The sequence below is a fragment of the Paralichthys olivaceus genome, chromosome 9 (genome assembly GCF_024713975.1).
Source record: "Paralichthys olivaceus isolate ysfri-2021 chromosome 9, ASM2471397v2, whole genome shotgun sequence".
Lineage (NCBI taxonomy): Eukaryota > Metazoa > Chordata > Actinopteri > Pleuronectiformes > Paralichthyidae > Paralichthys > Paralichthys olivaceus.
In genome coordinates, this window is record NC_091101.1 from 10,374,939 (window position 1) to 10,398,890 (window position 23,952).

The 23,952-nt window shown below is 44.4% G+C and overlaps 2 protein-coding genes across 3 annotated transcripts in view; both read right to left on the reverse strand.

The window, feature by feature from the left end:
- Positions 1–857: 857 nt before the first annotated feature.
- On the reverse strand, positions 858–3,545 carry gpr151 (G protein-coupled receptor 151). Its single transcript, XM_020079843.2, has one exon. The coding sequence runs from the start codon at positions 2,836–2,838 to the stop codon at positions 1,513–1,515; it is 1,326 nt and encodes a 441-aa protein (XP_019935402.2). The 5' UTR covers positions 2,839–3,545; the 3' UTR covers positions 858–1,512.
- Positions 3,546–3,675: 130 nt separating this feature from the next.
- The window catches only part of LOC109628220 (serine/threonine-protein phosphatase 2A 55 kDa regulatory subunit B beta isoform), a 41,491-nt gene continuing 21,214 nt past the window's right edge, over positions 3,676–23,952 (reverse strand). The window contains exons 1-10 of one of the 2 annotated variants that reach the window (XM_020085234.2): positions 22,897–23,896; positions 15,244–15,341; positions 13,911–14,076; positions 12,954–13,066; positions 9,860–10,037; positions 9,395–9,559; positions 6,984–7,153; positions 6,337–6,428; positions 6,119–6,242; positions 3,676–5,645 (exon numbers count right to left, since the gene is read on the reverse strand). In XM_020085234.2, coding sequence (XP_019940793.2) covers positions 5,490–5,645; positions 6,119–6,242; positions 6,337–6,428; positions 6,984–7,153; positions 9,395–9,559; positions 9,860–10,037; positions 12,954–13,066; positions 13,911–14,076; positions 15,244–15,341; positions 22,897–22,966 — 1,332 coding nt within the window. In that variant the 5' untranslated portion in view covers positions 22,967–23,896 and the 3' untranslated portion in view covers positions 3,676–5,489. Of the gene's footprint in view, positions 5,646–6,118; positions 6,243–6,336; positions 6,429–6,983; positions 7,154–9,394; positions 9,560–9,859; positions 10,038–12,953; positions 13,067–13,910; positions 14,077–15,243; positions 15,342–22,896; positions 23,897–23,952 lie in introns of those variants that run through there. The other variant, XM_020085226.2, reaches the window with a different exon arrangement.

The following is a 23,952-nucleotide window of genomic DNA, read 5'->3' on the forward strand; positions in this document are numbered from 1 at the left end:
ATACCGTGATGGCTCACATTTCAGTACAACAATGAGTGAATAGCTTTTTTTTGCCCCCGGTGTTTTTGGCCTGGTCACTTCTCCAGGGACTGACAGTGGGTTATATAGTTAAGTGTTGCTCTGATTGAGGTTCTTGCCTCTGGCAATAAAAGGTCATTATAAATAATTAACGAGGGGAAAATGTCATAAGGGAAGGTAGGCAGTAAAAAGAGGTGTTAGGTAACCATGGGGGTGACTCCTACACCCTAAATCCTCCTCTGCTCTCCTTCAGTTTGACTTCTTATAAAACAGACCTCACCCATGTAGGTAACGTCAGTACAATTTGAAATAGAGGGATATTTACACGTGGCCTTAGTGTTCAGCACAGCTGGGTTGCTGTTACAGCAGACAGACGGATCGATCCTGGATCAGTTTCCTCTCATGTTGTTTATCCCTTTTAACTGTGAGATTTTGACCTATTGCATGTATTTAGATCAATGAAGAGAGAATTCTTTATAAGTCTCCCACAGAGCTTCCAAACGATTCCAAGTTATGACTTAAGCTCTTTACCTCTAATTAAAATTCTAATGGATGCCCTTATGAAAATATGTTTAATGACCCAATGTCCGCGGGAGACCTTCAACTGGTGTCTGATCCATCTCATTAAGACTTAACGTGTTTGTGTGTATGTGTATTTGTGTCATTGATTAAATCAATTAAAATCAATTCTGAACCAGGAATATCCAATACAGATACACACAAACAACTGAGTTGCTGTTGTATACTATATTTTCCCTCCCATTAGAACAATGTTTGACAAAATAAGACAATATTATGACACACAAGCTATTTATTTATTTAGATTTTGCCTTGTGAACACTGGTCATTATACACAATGGTTACAAAATAATCTCTGTCAAGGAAAACCACAAGTTCTTTCACTTTCACATAAAAACTTCAGGATGTTACATCACTTCGTAATACTACAAAGATCTACACAATAACAAATAAAGGTTCCATGCTCATTTTAGGCGTCAACATTTAATATACCTCCAATTAAGATTTTTTTAAATGATATAATCTGAAAAATGTCAGGTTTGTTGAGGGGATTTCTTGTCCATATATGTCAGGAAATCTGCAACTTACATTTAGTATATTATTTACTGGAAATATATATACAAATATATCTATTGTAAATACTTTATATGATGTGAAATGCATTTACATCATCCTTACCAAAAGCTTTAATGTACAGCCACCAAGTCACACTTACACTAATTATAGTCTAGTTCCTCCACATTAAACAACTGATTGCAAAGTATATGCAAATGGAATCATGGCACTGCTCTATTCACAGTCCACACTTGTTTCCTTACTGATTGCCTTCTTACCTTTTTGTATAATTTCATACACACAGTTGACAGAATACCACTGATTTACTGTAAAGCACTGAGCTGAGGTCTGTTGATGAAGCTGCTGCTCAGGATCGTAGTGAATGTTGATCAAGCTGGAAGATGGTAGTTCTTTTTTGCCCTATTTGTCCTGATGCTCCCACGGCACAGGATCATTTTCGTCTGTGTGCATCCCCGTCTCCCTCTCGTGCCAGAAATGCTCCAAATCTGGCAACACTATCCCATCTTTGAGGCTCACTCTGTCCACGTCTGTGCCTCCACGTCCTCCTCCTCCTTCACCTTGTTCGGGCTGGGGTGGAGCGTCTCTGCTGGTACCCTGGCTGTAGCTTGACTGAAGGCTCCTCTCTCCTCTCAGCTGGACTGAGGTCTCAGGTCTAGGGCAAGGTGACTGGAGAGAGGTAGGGTTGTGCGGTCCGGGCTTTGGTTTGGACGGAAGTTGCTTGCGCAGGGTGAGACGCCTCCACAGCCCCCTGTAGCCCTCTCTGAATTCCTCGGAGAGGGAGAGGACAATGAGAGGGTTCACTAGCGACAGAGAGAAGGTGAGAAGCTGAGCGGAGAGGGTTAGAAGAAGGGGGGGCGAGGAGACGAGTGGCTGAGCTCCTTCCATTTCTTTTTCTGCAATATGACGCTCCCAAACCCACACCACCCACTGTGGAAGCCAGAGAATAGCCATAGCCACAGTCAGGCTGAATAACATTAAGGTGAGCTTTCTGGACCTGATCTGTGTACGCAGATTCTGACTTTTACTGGAGCGGCGCTGGCACTGGCTGTAAGCCTTCCAGAAATATATCAGTGCAAAGCTGAGCGGTGCACAGTACACCCCCAGGGGGTACGCTTTGACATACACGGTCATGAAATCCTGGGCTTCAGGAGGAACCATCAGCACACACGTAACCCTGCGGATTCCTCTATGCAGAGTAGCGAACAGCCAGTGAGGGATGGTGACAGAGCAGGCAGACAGCCAGATGAAGAAGAGAACCACCAGTATAGAGCCCAGGTGGATGCTCACCTGCTTGGTCGGGTTGGACACGTAGCGGCAGCAAGCTTTGGCCATGATCGCCACGGTCAAGCTCTTTGCAGCCATGCAGGACTGGAGAAACCAGTCGGCTGTCTTGCAAACCACCCAGCCCAGGTCCCAGCTCGCCTTGGAGTAGAAAGCAGCCCTGAAAGGCATCGTAAATACGAGCACCAGCCCGTCAGCAAACATCAAGTTGAAGATGAGGGAGTTGATGAGAGACAGTTTGCCCCGATGTGCATTTGAGAACAAGATGACCATCGCGGTGAGATTACAAGCCAAACCCAGGACGCAGATGACTCCCAGGATGGCCGGCACCAGGACCCTCAGTTCACCAGATTTCAGGTGTTGGAACGAGCCACGTTCGATAAAAGACCACTTGTCTATTGAGCTGTTCAGAACCGTCGCATTGTTCCCACTTAACTTATCCATCTTCTCCAGGTAGACGGTGATCTGATACGAGAGGAAAATATGCAAAATGTAAAAGGCAGCAAAGAGAAGAGAAAGTCTTAAGATTGATTTGAAAAAGTATGTATCCCGAGTCTAAACCTGTTATAATAATCGTATCGATTGACTGTCAGTCATCACAGTAGAGCTCCTGTCTGTCTCTGGGTTTACCGTGAGACACAATGATGCAGCTTCTGCGGCTGGTTTTAAAGATGCTCTGTGATTGACAGCTGCTGTCCCCAGCTGACAAAATGTGCGTAAACCCACTGCCTCGCGGGGCCAATTAGAAGAACTCTGCATAATGTGCACAGTACGACATATGAATGCATTGGATTTCTAATTAGTGTAAATGTTTGTGAATTAGTCTGGGTTTTCCTCGTCGAATTAATAGATATTAATGGTTAATTGTCAATTAGAAGATTTTCTGGCACAAATTCAGTAACATTACAGCTGCAGATTTTTTAAGAATGTGTTACAAACAATCGAGAAAATACGACATTGGAAGCATCAATCTGGAGTTGAGATAGATTATGTCATTTGTTGATTGTATGAGATATATGAATGGGTCAGCAGCCTTGATTTAAAAGCTATTTTTCCATTAGTAAACTGATAAATGGGTGTTACATGAATAATCAAGACATTAAGAAAATCATGACAGTTTCTATTCATTTGAAATCATTCACCTACTGTGTCCACTCACCACTCGTCTTGGCAACAGCCAGACTGCTTTTCCACTCTTTGTCCACATGAGGACACCCTTGCACCGTAAGCAGCAAATCGCATAGTCAACACAGTTAACAGAGTCGGTACAACAACACAGCATTTGAACTTGCACATCTTTATTCTTTTTTATTCAAAGAAAGTCCAGTAAGCATAAAGACTGCATGGTAATTAATTGCATTTCAATACATTCTGAGCTATAAAAGTTTTTTTTGTTTCAATTAGAAGTGTCACAAAGGAGGTTGTCTAGACGACATCACTGTTTAAAGGAATCACACTTAATAATTCCCTGATTTCACAGAGTTCAGTTAGACCTTTGACTGCTTTCCTTCGATGGGATCTGGCTCGTAAAACAAAATTTGAGACAAGTGAGGACATCCAAGCTGATCAGAGGAGCCGAGTGCTGTGACACGACCTGCTGCTGTTTCACGTTACACATCTTCGTGGACAAGCAAGGCCGCAAACTTAATTGGCTTGAGAAAGCGAGGAATATATTGATAGTGCTTCAGATGATCTGTAGATGTTCTAATATCTAAACGCAGGCTGTCAGCGTCATCAGATTCAGATGTAACACATGCAAAAACAAGATCAAGAGTTGGCCTACAACATTATGTTATGCCAAGAAATCTCAAGTTAACCTTCAATAATATTTTAACGAGAGAAGTTTACAGTTTTACCATCTACAGATCATTTTATGCAACATCAAAATAAACTAGACGAGTAACTGTTTTCTCTTTTTGAAGCAGGAATTTTGCAGAACTGTTTAATTTTGGCTTTTGTCATGTCTCTTGCAAACTGATAACATCTGACATCTGACTGTCGGCTGTGTGGTGAAAGCAACAATTACTTTGTACACATCACAGCGTCCCCCCATAAACTCACAAGCATAAAGCCGGTCAAGCACTTTTTTCCATTTGGGACCTCAGTGGAGCTTTTTTTTTTTCATTTTTGTTCATAAAGAGAGATAGTACGAGAGAAAAGAAAAGAAAAAAAACAAAAGAAACATTTCTAAGGTTAACGTTTCATTTGAAACATTCACACTCCTGCCTTGTACTCAGTCCCCTCCCCTCCCTCCCCCTCCCGTGCCCACGACATCGAAACCCCCACATACCAAAAGAAGGCACCACAGCTTCTAAACAGACTCACAGACCGAGAAAAGAACTCGAAATAAAACAACAGCATTAAATAAAACGATTGACACAGCCTGGAAGGGCTTCATTCACATTACACTACAGCAGTCTCGGCAGGGAGACACAGAATCGGTGCTAGAAAGACTGTGTTGTGTCACAGGCAGAGAAAAAGTCAGTCTCTTCCTCATCTGTAGGAACTGCAGCGGGTTGCACTGTCCGACACCTTGCACATGCACTGCAGCATGAGCAGACTGAAAGAGAGGGGGCACTGTTGCTACATGAGAGTTATCCACCATCATGTAAGCTTGGTTTCTGTCCGTGTGCTCTATTTTACGTTGTGTGTGCCCACATCGGCCCCTTTCTCCAGGGTCCAGAGGGCTGCTACGTCATGTTATTCATGCAGCAATCCTCTTGTTGCATAAATACACAGGATTCACTCCCCCGGGTGTCCGCATGGCTAAATAAATAAAATTACAGGTCAGTTTAAAGAATGAAAAGTCCATTCTCGGTTTCAAGGAATCTTTTTCCACTTGTTGTATCCAGGTCGTATCAATTTTTCCACTTCCCCAAATCCATTCTGTCCACTTTCTCACTGGATACTCAATTCTGCACTTCCTCAGCTGGGTGGCAAAAAATTCAAGTCCAGCAGCAACAAGACGTATAGGGAGAGGAGGAGAAGGATGTAGAGAAGGGGTTTGTCTCTTTCTCCTTCTCCAGCCCTACCTCTCCCCGCAGCCCCCCTCCTCACGTGTGAGGCGGCCAGGGGTCAGAGGGGCAGGTCGCCCTTTAGTTCACCTTGTCTTGGAAAATGTAGAGGTTGTTGGTGGCGGCTACAGCGATGATGTTCTCGTGAGGGTGCCACGTGGTGTGAAGGATCTTCTTGCTGAAGTCTAAGCTGTCTACGCTGATCTCATCCTTACGTCGTTTTCCACCCACACACACCTGAGGACAACAGTGAGGATAAAGAGGCATTAAGATGAGATTCAAAAGCACAAATTAAGAAGGTTTTTGGTGATGTTAAAGACACTTTTATTGCTTGTTCACCCCAAATGTGATGGCAAAGAACTTATTTAAACTGTATTTATACAATTTGCTGTGTTTGGTACATCTGTCAAAGACAGTCCAGAGAATAGTTTGAGCTGTTCAGGATCAACTGTTTCACAGAAATTTTTATATGTGAATATGATCTTCGATCAGACTGAACCACTGACATCCTGAAATAGACTCAATAGAGATTGGGAGTATGTTGCAGCTCCTTGATCAGAAGATTGAATTCTCCTTGTGCATTTGTATTGAATGAGGAGACCATTTATTCAAGAAGTTTCTTTAGTTGCCTGGTTGGGTCTCTTGCTTTACATTCACTTGTCTTTGACTCGATATAGGTTCTTTTGTATATGGGATATTAATTGCTGTACCTTGCGAGGCTTGAGAATGGCTCTGGGTTTGCTGTTTTCTCTGGACGCTTCCAGTGTGACATCACGTTTGGTGTTCCGGTCAAACATTCTAAAGAAATTGTTGTAGGATCCTGTCATTATGACACTGTGGAAACAGAGAGGAGAGTAGACCATTAGATGGATGGAGGGATGGATGGATGGAGGGATTGATGGACGGATGGATGGATCGGGAGTCTTACCTGTCTGATCCATTCCAGACACACTCAAACTTGTCAAAGATGCAGTCATTCTCATACAGAGAACAAAGTTTGCCCCGTAAATAGTCGTGAACCTGAAATAAAAAAGAAAATTAAACCGCTTGGTGGCATATCATAACTGTTTTCAAGCAACTTAAGTTTCCCACATTTCCTTTCCACGTTCAGCCACACAGCCTTAAGCTGCACTACCATATGCTCCACTTTCAATAATCCGTCAGGACCTGGTGACCTTCGCTAAGATGAGAGGCAGGTGGAGGCGGAGCTGGAATTGAAAAGAGAATCCCCCGAGCCCAGCTGGAGGCCTTATCAATCATGACCTGCCCTAAGATGGCTTCCCCTGATCAGACAGTGTGGATGTGACCCCAGTGACCGCACAGTGGGAGGTTATGTCCTTCTGGTTGCATCAGCACAGACACTATCTGTCTCATCTTATGGGCCGTCACCCCTCATAAGACCTCCTGGGGTAATCACTGACACTGTGACAATGAAACAGGATTATGTCGAGTGATTAGTCTGAAATCAATAAGTTTTGATTTGATCTGCGGCCTAACTGTTATTTACCAACTTCACTAGCTGAGTGTTTTCTTCTGAGGCTTTCTAGCTGTCCAGCAGGCATGATGAATCCGTACCTGGTACGTCTCCAGTGGCTTGTTCTCCATCTGAAGGTCCCACACCTTGACAGTGAGGTAGTCCCTTGTCATCAGATAGCGCCCGTTGTGGCTGAACTTCACGTCCGAGATGGACGAGATGATTTCAGAGAAAAAGGAGCGAGTGGAGGGATCCTCCGGCTCCTCAAAGTCTGCGAGAGAAAAGAGCAAAAAGCAGTTATCTCCTGACAGAGGAAATACATTTCAACACTGTAGGAGGTCGCCACTTTAAAGAGGTGTTTTCCCTCCTGTACGTCTTCTAATCATTCACAGTGAGAGAACACAAAGCAGATTCTGTTTGAGTGGTGGGGGCCCTTCATTAGCGAACAATGACAGGTACAGCAATGCCTAGATGCGGAGTTTGCTGCAGCAGCTGCATCTCTTCACAGGATTATTTCTGTGTGTGTTTAGGGAGCCGGTCGTGGGTCAGCATGCTGGGTAAATATTGGTTATGATTCATATTGATTTTGGCAGCTGCTCATCTGTGTGCAGGCCAGCACGCTGGGGATAAGAGCCAGGCATTCCATCGTTAGCTGTCAAGTTATTGTTCCTCCTCCTCTTTTCCTCCCCCTCTCTCTTGGTCTTCTCCATCTCTCCAAAAATGCCCCCGCCATTCTCCCCACCCTCCTTCCATCCCCTCCCTCCTCCTCAGCCGAGGCCAGGAGAATAGCTCTGCGACGTGTCAGTGGGGAGTCTAACAAGGGATGTGGCGTGAGAGATGAAAAAATAGGGGGATGAGGGAGGGATAAGAAAAACAAATCAATGTCAAAGTCCTGGGCCCAATTCAGCCCTGCTGGATTTGGTGTGTGTCAGTGAATGAGTGGTTGTGTATAAATGGGTGTGTGTATGTATATATGCATGTGTGTGCATCCCTAGCTGCCCTCTCCTCCCCTCCCAGTCCAGGGGTGTATAATAGGGTCCCTGGGGAGTGGGCAGAGGAGCTTTCTGGTCCCCATCTCTCAGTCCTGGGGCTCAGCGCTTTGGCAATCCTCTCCTATCCCTCCATCCATCCCTCATCTATCCATCCATCTTCACTCTAATTCTGTGTGTGTGTGCGCGTGCGTGCATGTGTGTGTGTGAAGAAGGGAGGGATTGCTCTGAGCCATACAGGTCCATGTAGTGAAAGAGTAGGTCTGTAACTAACCTGCCTGAGGCTAATGAGAGCCTGCTCTGCGTGTGTTTGAGTGCGTGCATGCGTCAGTCCGGCCATCTTTGAATAACATAACTTGAAATGTACTCCCAAATTGTCCTCATCCCAATATTTTATTTATCTCTCAAACGCTCAGGTGAAATTAAACAGGCCATGCTGGCGCCTGGTCCAGTGAACACGTCAATATGTCTGAGGAAATGACTGACATTATTGAACAACAAGGTGTGTCCATGAGGGACTAATGCGATTGCTTTTAAGCTATTGATTTTCCTGCGAAAATGTCAATGTATTCATTCAACCAAAGTGTATGCATGTGATGTTAAGCTTTAAAGAAGGCCATTCATTGTTTGAGTCACACACACACAGATTTATTGACGGGTTATCAATCCTGGCATATTGAGGTGGGGGGAGGCTGCATGTCCATGCCACACGAAGGTGGATGTTGTATCATGTTGCATGTTTATCTGATTTTATGTTTTTACAGTTCTATCACTTCTCTTTACCTCCACCAAGGAGGTTAGATATTCACCCCAATCAATTTGTTTGTTGGTTGGTTTGTATGTTTGTCTGTTTGCAAGCAAGATTACACAAAAAACACTCAACGGATTTCCACAAAACGTGGTGGAAGGATGTGTCAGGAAAGAACCCATTGAGTTTTGGTGCAGATCAGGGAATGCATCCAGGATTATGTTTCACTTTCTTTGACATAGTGAGAACAATTTTGACATTTTCATTTATTTCCCAGGAAATACTTCATGAATCTTCATGAATATTTAGAGGACTGATATCTATGAGTGTGTGAAATTCAGTGCAGCTTGATTGAATTGAAGGGTACTGTGAGACCCTGTCAGATGTATATACCTGTTTCCAACAATAATAGTTATGACTGGAATTGCTCAACAATCCCATTAAATTCAACCAAGCTGCACTAAATTGCACATACTCATATATTAGTCCCCTAAATATGCCTGTTTTTTGTCCATTATTTCTTGATAAATTCACATGTATTCATACCCCTTCATCAAATGCGCTCCAAAAGTTAACAGGGCTTTTCCTTGGCCCATACCACACAAAGTTTCAATAAAATTGGTGCTGTACTTTTTGAAAATATTACTTCCACATAATAGACCAACAGGCATCACAGGAAAGAAAACGTATTCAGAATAGTTCTCTACCAAATTTTGTAGGCTTATTGGCTTGCTTTTTAAAAATTTGTCCCATCATGCACTGCATGGATACTCACATTTGCAGTGCTTGTCGCAGAGTGCAGCCTGTCTCATGTCACAGAGGCGTATTGAGCCCTTGCTGCTGCTGTAGGCGAAGGTGTGACAGTGCTGTGGATGAAACTCTGCTGAGGTGATCACCTCCGTCAGCTCCTCCATGTTGGCTGGTTTGATGTCCACAATGTCTGAGAGACGGGCGCTAAGGACAATGTCCGACTTGTGGACAGCAAACTTACAAAACTCAAGTTACTTACAACTCAAACTCAAGGGTTCATTTTCACCCCCTGCGACACAGTAGCTCCTCAACATAAACATTATGTTATTAAAGTAACAGCGTGTAGAATTTAGTGATATCTAGTGTTGAAATTTCATGTTGCAGCTGAACAGCTCTCACCTCACCCTCTCCTTCCAAACATGAAAGAGAACCTGTGGTAGTCTTCAGTTGTCATAAAAACTCAAAAGGTGTTTAATTATTAAGAGGATACTAAAGCTGCGATCAGTGATCTCCAGGTTCCACAGGTTCACCCTGAGGTCGTCAGTGGAGATGAACGTCTGAAGGTCGGAGTTGACGGAGATGGAGTTGATGTGGTAGGTGTGGGCATTGCTGAACACACGCCTGGCTGTAGCCTCAACCATCAGGTCCATGGGCTGCAGCACCGGCACCTATTGGAGAAGATGGTTCAGTTAGAAACAGGGGAGGAAGAAATGTGATGTTGCTCTCAAGCTGGTTTCTTAGAAGCCCTCTTTTTTTCTTTATCTATCTGTGCATGCACGTGGCTTCTTGCCTGCATAGATTTATGTGTGTTTGGAATATACAGCACGTGTGTTTGTGTGTGTGTGTGTGTGTGTGTGTGTGTGTGTGTTTTTTTGCGAGCCACATCCGCATAACCCCAGGGATTCCTTTGACATTTACTCCACAAATCTTAATGTAACAGAGTCGGTGGGGCTTCGGGGCTGTTTGATGAGCTGGTTCAATCATACGGCTACTCAGTGATCGCACCGCACATACTTTTCCTCCGTCTCTCACTCTCTCTCTCTCCTCTGCGTCTCTCACCTCTCTCCTTTCTCTGTTTTCTCTGTCTCATGTTCAAGTCACTCCTGTTCTCTTGTTTGTTTGTATGTGAGAAAGAGAGAGACAGAGAGTCAATGTGTGTGTGTGTTGGTGTGTGAGCGAGAAGGGGAGAAAAGAGAGAAAGTAAAGGAGGTGGAAAGAGATATGGCCCGAGGGCATCGCTAGGCCCTGCTGAGGAATGATAACTGAACTCTGTAGAATTAAGATGAGCTTTCTTTCCCTCTCTCCTGCACACACCCACTCACACAAATTCACACACACACACACACGCATATACACACAGAGTTTCACACTGCTGCTCCATATCAAAGACCCCCAGCACCAGTCTGCATGCAGCCCCCCGTTGGCCAGATAAAACCCAGACAAAGAGAGGAGGGAGGGGAGGGAGAGAGGCGAACAAATCGGCTGCTTTTTCTCTCTATCGATGCTGGCACCGACAGAGAGACATGGCAGCCCAGCAGGCTGCTGTATCTCCATGGGTGTCACTTCATTTCCATGTCTTTCAGTGGCCGTCCAGAGAGACGTGGACTGTATTAACCCATAACCCCAAAACACTCACAGTTACACTGCCCGCTTGGCCCCTGCACCTTCACAACAACCTAATGCATTCTCAACCTTCCATCATGTAAATTACGCAACTCTCTATCTACAACAGAAATGAAGAGTCGTTTTGTCTCTTAAAGCAGCAAAGACAAAGATAGAATATACACATTTTGATCGTATTTTATGTTTTAGGGAGATACTAAATGTCGACCTCATTATCCGGCTACATTTTTTAATTAATATTTCCGAGTCGCACCCTCTGCTCTTTCTCGCCCTGAGCAGATTTCACAGCCTCTAAACAGGATTGCCACAGTCCCGGCCTGTCCTCCAGGTTGCTATGATCCCCTGGCCAGCCAGACAAAGAGGGACAGACACGCTGAACACAGCACTAATCTACTGTGGCAGACACACACACACACACAAACCCACACACACAGTGCCTTCTTTGTGTGAAAAGTGTTTTGTGGAGTGATAAGAATGAGAGTCAGAGAGAGAGAGAAAATAATCTTCACCTCATTGCAAATATCGATCACTCATTCTCACTTCTGCCAGTCTGAGTTCAAATTTCTCATCTCATTTATCAGCCCTGAAATGCACCATATGATCATCAGCTGCTATTTAAAAGAGAAAGTGTCGACTTTGAGATATATATAATATACACAAATATATACGCACATCAGTATGTGTTGCTAAGATGTTCGTGCAGGATTAGACTGAATGCTAGATGTTGATTTAATCAGCTTATCTGTACTGTTCTTATTCAGACTTCAGACCATTCTATGTTAAAACTGAGGATAGGCTTTTGTCAGTTTTCAGGAAAAATTTGTGCAAATGATAAAAAATTATATTTCAGGTTCAGACTCCTGGCATTGTGCACCAACCATTATAAGTGAAATGAATAATAACATCATGTCTTTCTCGAAAGATTCAAAAAAAGTTTGACTTAATTTAAAGAATAAATAGTTTGACATTTTGAGAAATACTTACTTTCCTACCAAGAGTTAGGTAAAGATGAATGATTTACTGATACCATTCTCATGTGTGTATAAAAAACCTACTGCCAGTTAGCTTAGCATGGACACTAGGCAAAACAGCTAGCCTTGCTCTGACTATGGTCAACATAGTTCATCTATCAGCATCTCTAAAGCTCAATAATTAACACCTTATATGACATACATTTAAATAATATTGACACTTCTTGAGTCCACACAGTAACACAGTGAACAGCAATGTTTACCTCCGCCAAGGAGGTACAGTTTTCAGGTGCTAACACTGTTTGATAGTTAGGGTGCTTATGCAAGGGAGGGATTACCACTAAACTTGATGGAAGGATGCACTTCAGGTCAGGAAAGAACCCAGTTATGTTTAGAGGACTGATTTATGAGTGTGTGCATTTTGGCGCAGACCCAAAAAAAATCTAGTGAATTTAAATATGGTTATCAAGGGAACGGAGGTATGCACTCTCTGAGGACCCTTTGGGTAATGTATGTGTGTGTGCATGGTTTTCTCCTGGTTCTCCAGCATCCTCCCACAGTCCAAAGACATGCCAACGCTGCAATTATAGGTGTTGATATGACTGTTAATGGTTGGTTGTTGATCTAAATCAACCGTGATAGGCTGGTGACTTGAGTAGGGTGTATCCCGCCTCTCTCCAAAGATCGGTTGGGATTTGTTCCGATTAACCCTCAAGAGTTAAACAGTATAGATGATGGATGGATAAAACGTCATGGGTCTTGTGGCTTTCCATTCCTTCTAAAAGAAGAATATAACGTTGCTGAGGTTGTAGCTTGAAATGTTTTGTTTCCAGACAAGATTGATATTTTCCCTGTCGTCAGATCATGACCTGTGGTTTGACTCCAAGCCACAGTTAACACACCAGCAAGACAGAGCAGAGGTGTTTACCAGAGCAAATGTGACAATATGGGTGGTGTTGGACCTGATGGTTTTGTGTAACCTCTTCTTACCCGTAGCGAGGTGATGGTTGACGGGTTTCGGATCCGTCCGTCTTCATCCTTCAGGTTGTAGCCCTCCGGACGCTTGTCCCTCTCACTGATCTTCCACAGCTTCACAGTCTTGTCTGGGATAGAAACATCACACAAACCACACAGAAAAATCACACACAGAAAAATGGCTCATCGCGGTGAAACTCGGATACAAGATGGATGCGGGGGGTTGGGCAGCCAATCTGGCATGTAGCTGGGCAGGAGCCAGCAAGGATGATGAATGGCGGCTCCTGTGTAGATACTGATGTAACTGATATCAATCTACAAGTTGACTGCATTCCCTGTTCCAGTATACGCTCCCTCTGAAAAAAGCCATCTGTCTGCTTTTCAATTCTGCATCACGTAGACACCAGTTACAGCCCGGCTTCTCGGCCTAGTGAAAGTGGGTGTCAGCAGCAGTCAGGTTGTTGTTTTTTTTTCTTTTAATTTCCACTGTGAGTATTGGTGTCAGAGCAGTGAGGCAATCGCCACAGGAACCTGCACCATCTGCTCCAGCCACCGCTAGCACTTCTGTAGCAGCCATGCATGAAGCACCACAATCTGCAAGATGTCTCTCTGCTGATGTGTATGTGTCTGCTAAGGCTAGTGTACATGTATGGGGCGCGGTGACACATGATTTGATTTATATGCGTGTGTGAGTGTGTTCCTGCTGTGGCAGCCATGCATGAAGTAGTCAATATGAAATGCCTCAGTTGGTGACACCTGCTCAGTCAAGCGAAACACCAATATGCTCACAGAGATAGTCATTCTGAATTGATATTAATAACGTCTCCTTTTATCTCAACTGTACATCTGACCATCCTCAGAGTGAGGAATGAATCACGCCTTCAGTAAACACTCTGTCGTGACACATTGATGGCTCCTTTGGCCATTTTGCCACCTGTGTCACTCCTGAAGAAGCTGAGCTCAGTGACTGACCATTGGTGGAGAGTAGGAAGTAGGCGGCGTTCTGCTGAGGAAGCCATTTGATCTTGTTGATCTTCTCCTCGATCTCCAAACTCTTCAGGTAGTCAAACTCCGGCTCGTGGCTCTGGAATGTGCTGTAAACATTGTACTCCCCTCTGCGCTGGGGCTGGCTCTTACTCTGAAGGAGGAGGAGGGGACAGAGAAAAGGTTACAGAGAGATTAGATGATAACCGATAATAATAACTACTGCTTACCTTTAAAACAGAGTTTAAGTGCTTTGACAGAAAAAGACAGCATCATGTAAAAGCAGTAAATACAAATAAAACAATTGAATACAACATAAAGACAGACAAAAAGACAACATGAGATAAAGGCAAGTCTGTTAAAATGGGTTTTAGGAAGTGATTCAAAAAGAAGTCACTGGATACGTAAGCCTTCTCCTCATTAGATTTCAACTTTGGAATGACCAGAAGGGCCTCACCTGAAGATCTCATATACAACATTTCTACTATGTTGTTTGGGGCCAGAATAAGGCAAGCTTTAAAAGTGAAACCAGTAAAACTTTAAAATCAATTCTAAAAAGATCAAGGAACTAATGAAGCAAAGCCCAAATTGGGGTGGTGTGATGTCTTATGAATGTCTTATGATAAAACCAGTAAGAGACTGAGCGGCTGTGTTTTGAACTAGTTGGAGGTGAGAGAGAGACTTCTGATTCATGCCAGAGAGATGGGGGTTAAAATTGGCCTGTTGTTTACATCAAATGTGTTATTGAGAGCTTCATTCTTTTAGTCATTTGTGATTTTAAAAAATATGCTTATTCACTCTTTTTGGGAAATTGATTCGACTCTTGTGTCCATGAAAATGAATCTACAGCTAGCAGCCGGTTAGCTTAGCTCCTCATAAAGATTTGGAATGGGGAGAAAAAGCTACCGATGCTTTTTCCCTGTGCAAAAAGACATCTGTGCACCTCCAGTTTAAGTATGACTATAAAAAGATATCAAATATGTCAGATTTATACTGAATGAACATTGAATTCAAAATGCTATATTTGAATGGCTTCTCTGTTGTATTAAATTACATGTGGTTTAAATTTTGGGATCATTGGGATCCTCACTGCAATTCAGAGGTTAAAAACATGACATACTGGTCCAACCAAAGCCTCATTGCGGTAAAAGAGACTTTTATAATTCGTGGTGACTTTCAGATTTCCAACAAGCAGTCCTTTTAAAAATACACCTTCCCTTGTTATTTAAAAGCAAACAATCCAACTTTAATGTTAAAAGGCTGTGAAATCCTCTCAGCTGAAGGGCAGCATAATTAGCATAGCATTGTTGGCATTTCCTACCTCCTGCTCCCTCTGGAAGACGACAACTCTGCCTCCTTTATCCCCGGTGGCCAACAGCTCTCCCGATGAGTTAAACTCCACCGTTGAGATAATGTCAGCTGCAACACAGGGAGCAGAGAGGGAGAGGAGGGGGAGAAAATGTCAGTGTGGACAAAAGCTGTCAAGGTAGAAGTCAGACAAAAAGAAAGAGCTTTGAAGGCAGATGTGGTGCAGTGACTTCTAGAAAACACAGGAGGGGCAGACAAGGGGAATCTCGTGACAAACCCATAGAGGACTCTCTGGCACTGTTACCCTACTTTTGGAGAAATATAGGTTAGGACAAAACACTGGATGAGTCACTGCATGATATCAACTAATTCAGTACCATGTCTCATTGGAGTGAGCCAGTCAGTGTCATTTAATTGCACTTCAGCTTTTTATAGGACTCTTCCACCACACTAATAAAGCCATTCCTCAGTGTCCTGTTGGCTGCAAGACCCTGTGCTGCTCCAAGACTCTCCTGCCCCTTCATTTAAAAAGATCAGAAACCTTTCAAATTTGTTTCCTTAGCGGATGATATATGCTACAACTTCTTTTTAACTTTCAATCTGGACAACAGAAATGTAATGCTTATAAGATATAATTGCCTTCTTTGCTCTACACCCCCAACATTGCTCAGTGTGTCTGCATAGTCAAGTTTTATTTTTACCAAAAAGTAAATAACAGACACCTACCCTTAAGGTAGCTCCTCTCCTCCTCAAAGACATACATCTGCCTGGTTTTAGGAGATGCTAATGGTGACTGTAATTATTATACAGCCCCGGGCTAAAAGGGCATAGCATAATGTCTGTCTCACACACACACACACATACAGTGGAGGCAAGCCCTCTGCTTAACAGTGACAATAATATTAGACAGAGAAAAAGAGAGAAAGAGAGAGTGAGCTTGTTGTTTTGTACCCCCCACGCCCTCTGTGGACCTGCTACTGGCGGAGTGCTGAACAGGAGAGAGGAATGTTGCTATGGAGACCGTTTCCATCTCTAGCAGCAGTCAGAGGGGTGTATATGTGTCTGTGAGTGTGTGTGCCAATAGCTCTCAGACTTAGTTGCTGATGCTTGCTGTAATTCAGCAGACAGAGTGAGTGCTGCAATAGAGTGAAAACCTGGTACTGCATCTGGGGGAGTGTGTGCAGTTCAATGCAGTGCACAACTTCAGACAATAGAGTCCCTGCAGACTGGCTCATCTCTTCACATAAAGCTGCTGTGCATGGTAGAAATGGAAATGCGTTATTGTGTGTGGTGTACGTGTGTGGTGTTCCTCTTTCCCTTGTTTCATTTAATTGTTGAAAAGAAAGCCACAATAAAAGATGAGACCAGAGGGATTCTTGTGGCCATGCAGAGGGGCAATCCTAATCATATTTGAAACCAATAACTTTTTCACAGAGAAGACACACTCGGACCTAATTACAGCCTGGGAGAACCCCACTGGCACACCATATTGTGGTTGCATACACACATGCACGCAAAAACCACACAAAACTGGGGTTATCGCCATTTTAATACCGCATATATTGACCCCCTGGGTGCACAGAGACATGCATGTGCAGCACACACACACACAGAGCCACACACAATAGTGTCTTCTCCCAGCACCATCAAGCCAAAGCCACTGGTGTGAATCGAATGGAATCGGCTTAACAGTCAGCATTCTTGAATCCAAGCTTGTCTCTCTTGCTCCCTTTTTGTCCTTTATACGCCTCTTTTTCCCCATTTCCCCCACTCCCTCTCTCCATCCCTCATCATCAACACATTAAGTCACTGAGGAGAAACAGTAATTGATGGATGCCATTTAACGAGTTTACACACCCATACATCCTTCAATCATATCAGTAAATGAAGAATCTGCGAGAGCCAGTGAGCTGAGACTCACAACGTGATGGAACGCTTCCCTAAATGAGTTTTTCCTCATGCAAATGTATTCTAACCAGACAACCTAGACCACTGATGGAATTGCATTTGAATGGCAGCGTGCTGGTTTTTTCAGATGAAATTTCACTCCAGGGAACAGATTGATTAACAGCAGAGCTGCAGGTGGGTGGGTCTCCTGAATATTTCCGCTTGCATCAGATCTGATTTTTTATTACGTGAGCATGAGGTTCAAGGTGGAGTAGAATTAGCAGCTGGCCGGTGATTCAACTGATCAAATGTGTACTCACACATTCTGTCTCTCTCTCTTTCTCTCGCTCTCTCTCTCTCTCTCACACACACACAGTCTCATCAGCAGACCATAACCAGATGAAGCCCATAAATCCTGTGGCCAGCCAGGTCTGACACAGACAGGTCAGCGCTTCTTGATGCATCAGAGTGATGCTCGAGATAACACACATCCATCACCAGTAATAACGCAGACAAGCCTGTGAGCCTGCTGCTGTGATGTGTGTCTGTACCAGTCAAATAAAAACAGGCATGGCACCGCTCTTATCTGTTTCTACTTGGGAACCTGAACTGCAATAACACCCTTCAGCATGCAATATAGAATTGGACGTGAGATCAATCGGGTGGAAACATAGATATGCATTGATTCTGGAATGAAAACTGTGCACGAGAAGCCACAAACAGGGCGAGTGAGTGAGGATATTGAATGTATTTATAGATGCCTGAGCTCGCAACATCTATCTCACATAACAGAAGGGGCCACTAAAAGAAATGATTGTGAGTGAGGGGGGAGTCTGGGGACAGAGGTTTGTTTTTCTAAGTAGGTCAGCAAAAAGATCGTACAGTGAGTCTCACCGGCACAGACACAAGCAAAGACCAAAATAGTAGCACCCTAGCTAACCTCTAGACAGCACATAATCCTGTCAGGGGTAAACCCCAGAAAACGAAGTAGGTCGGGATCCGCTGGCATTGGGAGGGTTGTGTAAGACACACAGACCCAAAACGGTGTGAGTTCATGCATGGAAATACAGTTGTGTAAGTGGCGTCCAGTAATTCCAGGTAGAGGGAGGTGCCTGAGCAACATGGTGTTGTGTAAATGCTTTGTTAGCAGTAGACGTGGAGAGGAGAGGATTACAGCACTTGTGCTGAGCTGCCTGCGTCAAAGGATCAGGCCAGGGGGATAATTCACATCCGTTCTCGCACTCTCTCACTCGCCGCTCTATGTTCCTTCTGTGATAATCAACAATATGTATCGGTCGGTACATCTTTTTTTATAAGGGATGGCACATGTTTAAACTCTGCTCATGAAAAGGCCCATTTCTGTGTTGAATTAGCAGCCGATCACAGCTTCATTTCACACCAACAACAATGGAGATCAAACAAAATGTTACCTACTGGTCTGGTAGCCAGCCATATGATTAAGGGGTTATTAGGCTTTATTAGCTGCACACAAAGCAACAGAGCACAACACAGCTCTGTTCATCTGAAGAGCATGACTCTTTGTAAGATGTGGAGTGAACAAGCTAATTAACCTGGTTTCTCCTGGATCAGCCCCTTGAGATTGAGACTGTGTGTGTGTGTATGCATTTTGTGTGTGCGTATGCTTTTCTATGTCCCCACACTCCCCCCCACAGGGAGTTGAGGGTGAAATGGGCGAGACGTGTAACTGCTTCACTCCTCACACTTCATTAACACATCGGCGTTGGAACACATCTAACACAATACAGGAAAGGGCGAAACACGGGTTGGTGAAAAGGAGTGAAATGAATGATCGATTCCCGCCACCACCAAGCTGAATACCAAAAGGAATCATTTGGAATGCTTGTTATTTGGTATTCTCTTAGAAACTGAAGATGTAGGGAGGGGGATGGTGGGGAAACGGGGGCACACAGAATTATAATTCACCACCAAAACAAAAAAAACCCTCCCTCTCTATCTGTCTGTCTGTGCTGCTTTGGTGCAATCCCTTTCATCTCCCTAGTGTTCGAGGCAGGAATAAAATCAAAGACGAGAACGTTGCTGCACAAAACCCGCATCGTTCTGCGATGACCTTATCACCAGAACACGAAGTGTGTGGAGTGATGGCACGCAGGACGCAGGAATTAGCTATCAAAACTTACAAATGTATCCCATTATAAAGTCCAGAAAGGTCAAACACTGCTTAGCCTGCGGGCTAGCGGCCCTCAATGAATGATGAACGAATGAATCACATCCAGTACATCTATCACAGCAACACCTCAAATCCACTCACCAGGAAGCTCTTTTGCAGTTGCGAAATAGGATATATATATTTTTTTCTGTTGCAATCATCCTACAGTAACAACACTAAGGGTATTCTTTAATAAATTCTCATTAAAATTTCATGGAGCTGCAGACTTAATAAGAAGCTAATCAGGGGATGAAAGCAGCTGCTGAATAAGGAGTGTGACTCTCCCCAACTTCACAGCTTGCCATTAAGCCCCCGCTACCCCCCACCCCATGCACCCCCATACACACACACATAGACATTATCCCTCTTGCGCTTCGTGCTGAGGCGGGGCTTGTGCGTTTTGAGTGTTTCATATAGTGAATAATGGATGGGACCTGAGGGTATGGTGGGCTAAGCTTTTTTTTTATGCTGGGGTCCTAAAGTGTGGCCCCAGGCCGTTTGCCTTGGCACAAGCAACTAGGCTCGCTGCCCCCCCCTTGCTCTCATCTGCAGCAGCAATAAAGGCTGTGAGCTCTCTGTTACGGCACTGCATCAGTATTCAGCGGGTCTACAGGGGTCACATCATACTCACAGGCTTGTGCTTGCATCAGACAGACGTACAGTGTAAGCGGCGTAGGCAAGAGAGAGGGAAAGAGGGAGACGAGAGGGGGCAGGAGGAGAGAATGAGGAAGGGATTACGCTTCCTACCAATAGATCTTCAGGTCATTGTTCCGGTGGCTAAATTGTAAAGGACCAGAAATCAATAGCAAAGCAGACGTTAGGTTAGGTGCTGCCTCACAGCGAGGAAGCGATTTGCATTTTTTACATCCAGGGTGGTGTTCTGTCATTTGACGGTTTCATCCATATCGAACACATTCAGGTGGAATTAACTGAGAGCCATGTTGTAGGAGTGTAACACTCCATTGACTTAACACACACTTATACACAACTGTAGTGACACACAGCCCAGAACCATCCATCCTATCACCATTAGCTGTGTGTCATCTGCAGGCGGCGGGTGAATGCAAATTAGCCCGCGATGTAATTTTCTCTCAGCTCGACAACAATGAAGCTTCTGGAAACTTTGCTTTTGTGTCGAGGGGACGTTGAGATTTCACACCCAGCTATAAATGACAAGCACGGATTTGCTCACATCAGCGTGGACACACACCGCGTCATGTATCCGCCCATGGGCCCAGTGAGGCGTGGGATTGGTGCGAGGCAAAGGTCAGCCTGAGTGACATCATTAAAATGTGACATCATTAAAGTGTCCTGCTGCTCTGGCATGGCCTGGGGGGAAATCCTTACCAGCTCGCCGCCACTGTTGAGGGACCTGTGTGTGCATGTGTGAGTGTGTGTGTGGTCTGAATGGACCAGGCCTGATGGAACATGTGCACTTTGGTGAATTTATTACTGAAGGGCGATGGACCCAGACACCAGCTAGTGTGATCTTTGGCTGTAGACAGACTCTATACCATTTAGAGACAAGGAGAGACAGTGATTTCACAGACACACACACACACATTCATGATATATGAGGTGTGACGCTCATCCATAAATTATCACCATAAAGAAAATAACAAAAGTCGAGTCTCATTGTTTGAAAAGCACAGATGGGCCAGAGACTAGACAGTGCTTTGCTTTATGGAGACACGTTTTACAACCTGTACAACTCTCATACACTTTCTCTCCATCAAAGGGATGAGACAGAGTGAAGGAGGGAGACCGAGAGACAGGGAGAAGCTGGAAGAAGCTCCCCTCCCATTTTATTTCATCTCAGCGCACACATCACACAAAGATATCCATCACACCACTCCCACCCCCACTTCACTTCCGCTCGCAATGAACCAGTGACTGTGTGTTTAGCACTGACAGGGTTTCATCTGAAAGAGTCGGGGAGCAGAACAAATCACAATGATCTTTGTGTTTAAATTTGAAAAAAAAGACAAAAAGCATCAGGAGAATGAGACCATCTTCCCTCTGAGCTGTGACTTTGTCTCTCCTCCAACCTGCAGTGGCATCAGTAACCTGAGCTACTGGCAAACCCAAGGAGCCATTGTGGCTATGACCCACCCTGCAGCCACAAACACCCTCCAACAACCTCTATTCTACACCACTTTTCTTACCTTTAGACAACTACAGAATAGATGCTCGATTATGGGATGTTACATCATATTTTAAATCATTTCCTTTTTTGTCTGATTTTAAACCTCATGGTTAGTCGAAGGCAAGGCTTCCCCCACTGCTGCAGAAACAAATTAAAATGTGCAAATAAAAAAAGAACAATTCTGGCAACTATGATGATTCCTCATTTTAGTAAATTTCAAGCAAAAATAGCCTTACACTCATTGGTTTTAGCTTCTTTTGTGTGAAGACTTGATGGTTTTTCTTGTCACACATGACAGTAAGCTACAGATCTTTGGGTTTTATTTATTGGTTGAAAAAATCAAGCAATTTAGATGCAGACTCCTTTGGTCGGTTGGAATGACAATGGTCATTTCACCACATTTAATGGACAAAACAATTTGCTGATCATCCAGTAAATATGCAGCAAATGAATCAATAATGAACATAATCATTAGCTGCAGCCCTAGAAGACTTTGTAAACACAAGCTTATGAAGTTGACCTTATGTTAATGTTTTCTCTGTGTAATGAAAAGCTCTTAGTCCCCGCTGCTTTTTATGATCATACTGATAACTGCAGTTAATGCACATAACCAATCTGCATGATCTAATATATGAGGATGGAGGTGGTAATGAGATCAGCGATAACCTTTACCTGTAAATCAGTGTTTTTATGTTGATCGCCGATCTAAGCAGCTTGCGGAGGACAGATGGAGCTGATTGGTGGAACATAAGGGAACTATTACGCATCAAATGGTTAATAGGCTGATGTGTGGTCAGTGAAGGGGGACACATGCTCATGTGCAGCAGGGAGCAGGATTTAAAAGCGCTGCGAGACACAGCTATTGTTCAATGCATGCGTTATGTAGATGTACTGTAAAAAAAAAAAAAGTGTGTGTGTGAGAGAGAGGCTGCTTCCTTAAATCAGGCCACCCTCCCTGTCTCCTCCGTCTCATTCTCTCAACAAGTGAACACACAGGGAGCAAAATACATTTCTTGATCAGTTATTGTAACTGCATCACATGGGACTCCATAAGCAGCTTTATTCCCTTGACCATGCAGATTAAAGGATCCTAAAATAGCAGGTATGATGGGAAGCCACCTCATCATTTCCTGTCAGTGACACCACTAACCTACATGTGACCATTAATATGAAATGACCCCTTCTTTAATACCCCCATAGAAGATTACAGTGCGATTAAATTCCCTTTAAATGACCTAATGCAAGCCAAAAGGCATCCATGTAAAGCCTGTGATATTTATTCACTGAGCTATTTGCCTAATGATTATTTTAATAATCCCATACAGTGGCTGGTACATTTGCTGTGATATCAGCATCCCTCCAGCCACAGCCTCAGGTGATTTGCAGAGTAACAGCTCAGGGTGTTGTTTTTCTCTCTCCCCTCAACATCATCACTTTTTAAATACCTTCGGTTGCATAGTTGTGGTCGCGCAGGAAGCTGTTGTTGATTTTCCGGGTGTCACTCTCCTCCTCCATTGATAAATCGGCTGGTTCGGGATCCTGAACGCGGCAGACCTGCTCCCATCCTGCCCGGTACCGTCAGCAGGTGGCGGGCAGTGCTGGGACCAGCGGGGGGCCTGTCATGGCTCCAGATCTCCCCGTGTATTAAACACAATCGCGATCAAATGCCTGTGATGTCGATGATGTCGATGATGATGATGATGATTCACGGGCAGGTCTTGTCCACACCTCAGGGCGCATCCAACAGCGCGCACCGACCGCGACGCAGCGACTGTGCCGAATCCAACAGTGGATTTAAAGCCTAATTATTAAAGCGCATTACGTCTTCTGCTTCAGATCATTTATCTACACGGAAAAGATGCACATCATCACCACAGTGCGTCAAAGAAATCCTAAAAAATGTTGTGTCTTCCTGCATGGAGGTGGTTGAATCAGCGCAATCCGCGAGTCTCTCTTGGAGGATTTGAGTTTGTGTGAGGCTTGATTTGCCCCCCTCCCTGTGCCTGCGCAAGTGCCAGCGGGGCGGGCGGGATTATGCGTCAACAAGCTTGCTCCGATCACTCCAGTATGTCCATGTCAGACTCTCCAAAGTTGCACATCGGCCTTTCTGTGTCTCCAGATCCTGCAAAGACTCCTTTCTCTCTCCCTGTCTCTCTCCGTGCGCCTTCGATACCGGCAGCTCAGCTGACTCACTGCGCCGGATAGCGCACTGTACTGCTGCTGCGCTTCAGCAGCGGGCGGCCCCTCCCATGCTGCCTAGCGGCTGTCGGCTCTTGAGAAAAAAAAACACAAGCAACCAAATATGAACCTCAGTCGAACCAGCAGCACCATCAGAGCACCGCCGCCAGAGAAAGACCTCAGGGTCTGTTCACCATCAACCAGGTCTCTGCATGTCACGCTGACAGCTGCCCCAAGGCCTGGTAGCAGGTTGCCTCTAAAGCCTGGGAGATCCTGCATCCCCACCATCCTTCCACCCTGCTGCATGCAGACATGGATAAGCC

Coding starts and splice junctions, on each gene's coding strand:
- gpr151 (XM_020079843.2), bottom strand. CDS start 2,838: ATGGATAAGTTAAGTGGGAACAATGCGACGGTTCTGAACAGCTCAATA.